This window comes from Hibiscus syriacus, unplaced genomic scaffold (genome assembly GCF_006381635.1).
Source record: "Hibiscus syriacus cultivar Baekdansim isolate YM2019G1 unplaced genomic scaffold, ASM638163v2 tig00110123_pilon, whole genome shotgun sequence".
In the NCBI taxonomy this organism is placed as follows: Eukaryota; Viridiplantae; Streptophyta; class Magnoliopsida; order Malvales; family Malvaceae; genus Hibiscus; species Hibiscus syriacus.
This window is the reverse complement of record NW_024062599.1, coordinates 2,243,692-2,251,459: the sequence shown is the minus strand read 5'-3', so window position 1 is coordinate 2,251,459 and position 7,768 is coordinate 2,243,692. Positions and strand designations below refer to the sequence as shown.

General features: G+C 32.9%; 1 protein-coding gene and 1 pseudogene across 1 annotated transcript; both read left to right on the top strand.

The window, feature by feature from the left end:
- The first annotated feature begins 1,629 nt into the window (after positions 1-1,629).
- On the top strand, positions 1,630-2,939 carry LOC120215561 (annotated as a pseudogene).
- Positions 2,940-6,640: 3,701 nt separating this feature from the next.
- On the top strand, positions 6,641-7,552 carry LOC120215560. Its single transcript, XM_039213213.1, has 2 exons — positions 6,641-7,241; positions 7,539-7,552. Exons 1-2 carry the CDS (start codon positions 6,641-6,643, stop codon positions 7,550-7,552), a joined length of 615 nt encoding a protein of 204 aa, XP_039069144.1.
- Positions 7,553-7,768: the final 216 nt, after the last annotated feature.

Below are 7,768 nucleotides of genomic sequence, written 5' to 3'. Positions count from 1 at the left end.
TCCAGATATTACGATTTAAGGATAAAACTGATTTCTACAAGATATTTATATGGATATGATTCTGGTGTATGGAGGCATAACCCTGATCCAGTTGGTAAGTCCTTACAGACCTAAGGATACCCTTGGGTAGGCCCTAAGGCATATCTTAGGTTGGCTCCTTTTGTTGTATGCTTAGGGTAAGCCCCATGGACGTAGTTTTGGGTAACTGCATAATGGAGTTTGGTTGGAGGGTTCCGTTATGGTTTTGAAAAGATTTATATATTTTCAATGAATTTTCATTGGAACACACTAGACATGCTATTTGATCTCCTGAAAACGTCATACTATGAATGCTTCTTATGACCTAAGATCTTCATGGCTTCTACTCGATGAACTACCAGTGGAACCCCATATTATTCTGAAAATCGGTATACGTCTGATTCAATAAGGAAATTATATGGCTTTTCATTTATCTGCATGTCCTGTAGCATCATCTGGTAGGTCTGTATTACTGAGCTTTCCGAAACATACTCTATTACTCACCATTGCATGTTAAAAGAATTGTACCAGTGCAACTATCGACTTCAGTAAGGGAGTTTTTCCGGCGTTGGTTATAGAGTATGGTACATGTGATTAGGGGGCATGTAGGTTGTATTTGTTTTATATACAAGTCTGAAATATGTTTTATTTCTAAATACAGATAAATTTTATTTTGTATTCATAAATCATTTTATGATTTTACATGTTTTAAATAAAAACGTATTTTCCGCTATTTTTATGTTGGGTCGCTCCGGTGGCCCTAATGTGAAACCCAGATCGAATTGGGTCATCCGTATCGGTCTGGGGGTGTTAGATTTAGTGGTATCATAGCTTAGGTTGAGTTAAAATTTTTAAGATAGATCGGCCGGTCGAATGTCAAAAGATGTCTAATCAGTACATGCCCCTAGACTACAATCGTACTTCTCTAAGTCGAAACTTCAAGGTTGAGTCCCTATCTGAAACGAGCAAACCTAAGTTTTTATCCGTTAAGGCTCTACCTTGCATAAAGGAATACCAATAAAGTCTATCTAAATTTTGTAAAGTACCTCACGAGTAATATGAGAGTTACTCAATCGATAAATTCTGACCCGACTCCATAAATGAAATTGGGATGTGTCATCGCTCTATGAATTTATTCTCGTAACCGACTCTCGAACTCAACTTTTTGGTAACGCAGATCGTACATTTGTTGTTTTAATTAAAATTAATATTTTTTTATTAAAATGGTAAATACTTTTTGGGTGCCCAATCACACCCTAATCAAATATTGGTGGCGACTCATCGAATCACGTTTTATTGTTAATCGGTCATCAAATTATTCGAAGCGAGATCCCTTTTAAAAATATTGTTTCAACAGTAGGAAAGGACGCTAGATCAATAATATTTAGAAAAAGGGTGTCTGACAGATAATATTTCGTTGTTAGGGTGTTATTCGGGTAAAATTCCCTTTTTACTACTGTATATAAAAGAGCTGACTTTGCCCTGAAATCTGCTTTAGTTTCAACTCTTCCAGTGTCTAACACTTGGATCTGTCAGGCCAAGGTTTGCTATCCAATATCTTTCAGTTTGGTGTTTGCAGTGATATGAGTATATATCTTGTTAAACTAATTAATGGTGGTATTTGATTTCTTCAGCATACTCTCAAAATATGGAGTTCATGGGTTTCCTACCCTTTTCCTTTTAAATCTAGAATGCAGGTAAACGTTATCATGGAAACCGGTCTGTTGAATCCGTTGGTGCCTTCTATTATGATGTCACTGGTAAGACCTGTTTCTTCAACTTTTGAGGTTCTACGACTATGCAGATCCATATTATCTCGAGTTAATGAGTGCTGGAATGTTTTTATATGAAGCTTTTTCATTCTCTATTCTCGGCTTTTTTGTGTACTTTCTGTTCATAAATTCTCTCTGGTATTAACTGGTGAATTGTGATTGCCTATGTGGTGCTTGATTTATCATCATGCATTTTGGTTGTGTTAGAGCTCAAGATTATGGTTTCTACGTTTTTTGAACCGTAAACCATCTTCATTTTGTCTTTTGCTTTTGGTGTATGTCAAAAACGTACCATCTCATCCTACATAATCTTATCCGTGCGCGCAATTATTGCATTCCCATTCTTCTTCATGAGATCCTATAATCCTATATAGGATGGTAATGTTATAAAATAAGTTAAATGAAGACAACTAATTTATTACTCATGTTTAGTTTTCTATTGAATATGTTGCATTGTTCTAGGCTTTAAGAACAAATCTCTGGATAGAACATCGCTGGACACAACCCGACACATATAAAAACATGAGAAGCATAATAGCACTGAACAGGAAGCCAGCTCTTTCTCTTGGGCAAGATCTCCATAGAATCTACTTAAGCAAGAGACCTATTTGGCCTTATCCACCACTTTTTTGCTTTTAAGGTTGCTTTACCTGCTGTATCCAACACTATTAGTATCCACTCACTTCACTTGGAGACGGCTCAATCGGAAGGTGAAGTTGGGAACCATGTTGGAACACCCTGTTGCTTATTTGAAAAGAAAATTTCAGTTCATTGCCCTGAAAGAACCCTGCAAGAGGAACAACTTGCATGGTGCAATGAATGCCAGAACATGGGCTTCTTTCTAAATCCCTTGCAACTGTTAAATTAAATTATACTATTAATTCTTATACCTATTTTCTAAGATCTACCAACTTCAAAAATTAAAGTGATACCTTAAACTTAATAACATTCAATTTTTTGTTCACATTAATCCACGAATTTAATTTATTTTGATGACTTATCGCTCTCAGAATATGTTATATATATAAATTTAATATCAACAGAAAAGACTGAAATAGATGGTTTGTAAAATTGAGACTTAAAATATTTGAATTTATTAAAAATGAAATAATTTTTGCAATTTTGTTCCTTTATCAGGAAAAAGTGTGAACAAGGGCCGCATAGCAAAAATTCATTGAGCATAATTTTTAACGATTGGTCTGCAAAAAATTGAATAAAATATAAAATACTTAATTTTAATAAAAAAAAATTAAACAGTAAAAATCGATAAAAAAAAAGTATAATTTAAATATTTATTTTATAATAAAACCGTATTTAAATGTAAAATTACTAAGTAATATGAACAAAATAATCCAAAAATAAAATTGAAAAGTTTATCAAATACGAAGTTTTTTCTTTTAGGTAAAAATCGAAATAAAGGGTCATTCTATAAGTACTATCCTTAACACCCTACCAAGTGTCATGAATAGATAATTTTTATGAGTTTGATCAAATTTATATATGAAACCAATATATTGTATATTTATTTAAATTCAAAATATAGATTTTAAATATGTTTAAAATCGTTTCTATATGAAAATGATCAAATCAAATTTATTTTTAATTATTATTTAAAAAGTATTTATTATACTTTAAATTTAATATATTTTTATAACTTCTACTTTAAAATCTATTTTTGTTATTTTTATATATTAAGACTTAAGATATAAAAATAAATATTGTAGATAGCATTCTTTACATTTTTTCAAATAGTTATCTTACTTATTATTTTCTTAACTAAGTGACAATATATATCATATAGTTATAACTGTTTAAACCCAATATTTTTAAAGAACATAACATTTTTTTATCTCGAAAAACACTCCATAGATTTTAGAAAATAAAGAAAGATTTCAATCCCTAAATCTTTTTATAAAGACATAACAACCAACAGCTAAGTTAGGCTAGAATTCGTCTTTCACATCTGCTTGAATCATTATATCTTAGAAAGATTTCAAATCAAAAGATTTTATTTTTTAGTTAAAAGAAAATGATTTGTCGATCAATAATCAACTCTAACTGAATCGAAAGAAAACGTTATTGTTAATAATGAATTTTCCACTTTGATTTCGTTGCCTTCTGGTTTATAATATCAAACCATAAAAATTTAGAGTTCTGCAACTGAAGTAACAACACCGACGAGAAACGAAAACGTTAAAAGACATTTTGTACAAAAAATGAAATGAAACAGAAAATAAGTTAGGAGTAATATTGTGGGTTAATTTTTCTAATTAATGATACCAAAAGTTCTAATAATATTCTAAATAAATAACTAAATTTTTGTATGGTTTAGCGATTAAATTATAGAATTTAATATTTTTAGAATAACTTTTAATGCTTAATAAGCTAGCACTTGACTTGGACTTGGGAGGTTGCATAAAAGCGAAAGATCCCATGTTTGGTTGGCTGGGAATCTCATTCCCGGTAATGTTTTATTACCAATAATAGATTTTTTGGGGTATATTACCGGGAATGTCATTATCTCTCCCTTTCATTAGGTATTGTTGGATTATCGGCGTTTTGAGCTAAAATGCCCTTAAAAAATTTCAAAAATATCCTTCTTCTGTCACTGAATAATAAAAATTCTACAAAGATTAAATTACAAATTTATCCTTAAACTATTTTATATTTACAAAAAAAATCTATAATTAAAATTTTATATGAAGTTCATGGGTTAAAATAAAATTTTACCATTTCATTAAACCTTTTTATATTGTCAATTTTGTAAAAATATATATATAAATTTTATGAATTTAAATTTTTTAAAGAAAATATATAAATATTTTCCAATTTGTTAAAAAAACAAATATATAATAAGGACAATTTGGTCAAATATACATTCAAATAATCTTTTATTCCTTTACCCAAACACAGTAATCTTACATTCATGCTAAACCAACCAAACACAAAATACAACATTCCCAGTAATCTTATTCCCTGGTAATCTTACATTCCGTGAACCAAACGCACCCTAAGGGTACAACTAATTTGCTTCCAAACACAACGTTGAAATTGAAAAACTAGAAATCTTAGCTTTTATGATTCATTTGAAATTGCCGTTTCCACCATGATTTTTTTTTTATTTTTTTACTTCTTGGACATTGATCTTGCTATCGAAACGAGCTTTTTATCTAAAAACACTTTTAGAAAGTCACACCAAACAGTACATAAGGTGAACGTTTCTTGACATAAGATATTTTTGAACCTTGAACTCTGAACATTAAAATCTGAATCTTAAACTTTAAACGATAAATTTTAGAGAAAATAACTTCAGTGACCGAAAATGCCTTATAATATACGATTTTAACCAACTTTTTTTGGATTTTACGAAAATGACCAACAAATTCGCAACGCGAACTCCAATTTCGCAAGACAAGTCCCAAAATCGCAACGCGAAAGTCAAATTCGTAACGCGAATAGTTAAATCGCAATGATAATACGTAATTCGCAACGCGAATAGGTAAATCACAATGCAAATTCTCCAAATTCACAACTCGAATTTTGCAACGCTAATTACTGATATAGGTAATTAGCGTTGCAAAAACGAAATTCGCGTTGCGAAAACGAAATTTACGTTGCGATTTTCCAAATTCGCAACGCTGGAAAATCGCAACGCGAATAGGTAAATCGCAACGCGAATTCTCCAAATTCGCAACTCAAATTTTGCAACATTAATTACTGATATAGGTAATTAGCGTTGCGATAACGAAATTCGCATTGCGATTTTGGAGAATCGCGTTGCGAATTTCGTTTTCGCAACTTGAATTTCGCAACGCTAATTACCTATATCGGTAATTAGCGTTGCGAAAACGAAATTCGCATTACAATTTTGGAGAATCGCGTTCCGAAAACGAAATTTGCGTTGCGAATTTGGAAAATCGCAACGCGAATTTGGAAAATCGCAACGCGAATTCTCCAAATTCGCAACTCGAATTTTGCAATGCCAATTATCGATATAGGTAATTAGTGTTGCGAAAATGAAATCCGCGTTGCGATTTTGGAGAATCGCGTTGCGAAAATGAAATTCGCAACACGAAAGTCAAATTCGCAAAAGAGTCGTCGGTCTTAAATTTCAATCGTATGCTAAAAATCTTTGAACTGGCAGCCGGGTTGAAGTTAAATCTGAAAAAAACCATGCTTTTTGGGATCAATGTGGATGAGAGCATTGTGAAGAGTTGGGCAGATAAGATATTGTGTGTGTCGGCAAAGCTTTCTTTGACTTATTTGGGGCTTCCGCTTGGCCAGAAGAAAAATTCTAAGTCCATTTGATAGCCCATACTGGATAAAGTTAGGAATCACCTTCAAATTTGGAAAGGTAAACTCCTCTCTTTCAGAGGTATACTAACTCTTATTAAATCTGTTTTGGTAAACTTACCGGTGTACTATATATCCATTTTTCATATTCCTAATACTATTGTTGATTCTATCAACAAATGCATATCAAATTTTCTGTGGAATGCTAAGTCGGAGAGGAGTATTCACTGGATTCAGTGGGATAATGTTTGTGGGCCAAAGTCGCATGGGGTTTGGGTATTGTTGATGTAAAAACTAAGAATCGTGCTTTGCTGAATAAATGGATTTGGAGATTTAGTGAGGAAGTTAATAGTTTATGGAGGAAAATAATTGTAGCGAAGTACAATTACGATAGTGCTTCGATTCTTCTGAAAGCAGTATCCATTAGGAACTCGTATTGGGTGTGGCGTGGCATTATCAATCCCGTATTTTCAAATGAGGTGGATCTTCTTTCTGATTTAAAGTGTGTTATGGGTGACGGCGCCAAGATTGAATTCTGGACGGATAGATAGACCGTCATGAATTCACTCAAAGATTCATTTCCGAGAATTTTTGTTGTTGCTACTAGAAAATTCGATAAGATTTCTGATTTTGGGAGGTGGCATCATGGTGTTTGGGAATGGAATATTCAGCTAAGAATACCTCTTTTTGATTGGGAAAAGTCTACATGGTCTGATTTTTTATCTGTTCTGAATAAAGCTGTTAGCATTTTTCCGAGTAAGGATCGGCTCAAGTGGAGTGGTGCGTCTCATGGTAGGTATTCAATGAAAGATTATTGTATTAAGTTGGAATGTTGTGGTAAGTCGAAAGATCCTATATGGAGATTGGTTTGGTTTAAGTTTGCACCACCTAAAGTAGCTACTTTTGTGTGGAAAGTAGTTCATCAAAGGATACCGGTTACTACAGAGTTGCAAAAAAGAGGAGTTAGGAGTATAGATCAGCCCGAATGTGTGTTTTGTAAATGCGAATCGGAATCTATTAGCCATGTTTTATGCCATTGTGGAGTTGTATGGCAAGTATGGCAACGATGGTGCAAGGTGTGGACAGTGAACATAGTAATCCCCAAGAATGTAAAACAACTGTTACAAGTATGGTTCTCGCAAATAATTAGGAAGCGTGGTAGGTTGGTATGGCATCTTGGTTTTTTTTGGACTAATTTGGGTAATATGGTTATGCAGAAATCAATCTCGATTTAAGGGTGTATCGTTTACAGTGGATCAGATATTTTTCTAAAGTTTTATTTCAGGTAAGGGTCTGGTCTAATTTTTATTGGCCTACCTTGATTCCATACGTGCAAGATTTTATTCGTAGCCCCGAGTCCTTCGTTCTTCGTTGAACGCTTCTGCTGTTATGATGTATATTGTTTTTCCAATTTTGCAATTGTAGTTTTTTGCTGTTATTGTAATGTTTCTGCAGTTTACCGCACCTAATTGGTGTGTTATTCACATGTGTTAGTTTACTTGCTTATTGGTTGTAATGTGGTACATGGTTTTGGTTGTTATGGTTCAAGGTTTAGGAATTAGGTGCGGTATGCGTTTTTTGGGTTATAGCGTTTTTGTCTTTCCAGATTGTATTCAAGTATCACCCCATGGTACACTCTTTTTCCTCCGATAGGTTTAGGGAGGTTTTTTAACGAGGTCCTAGGG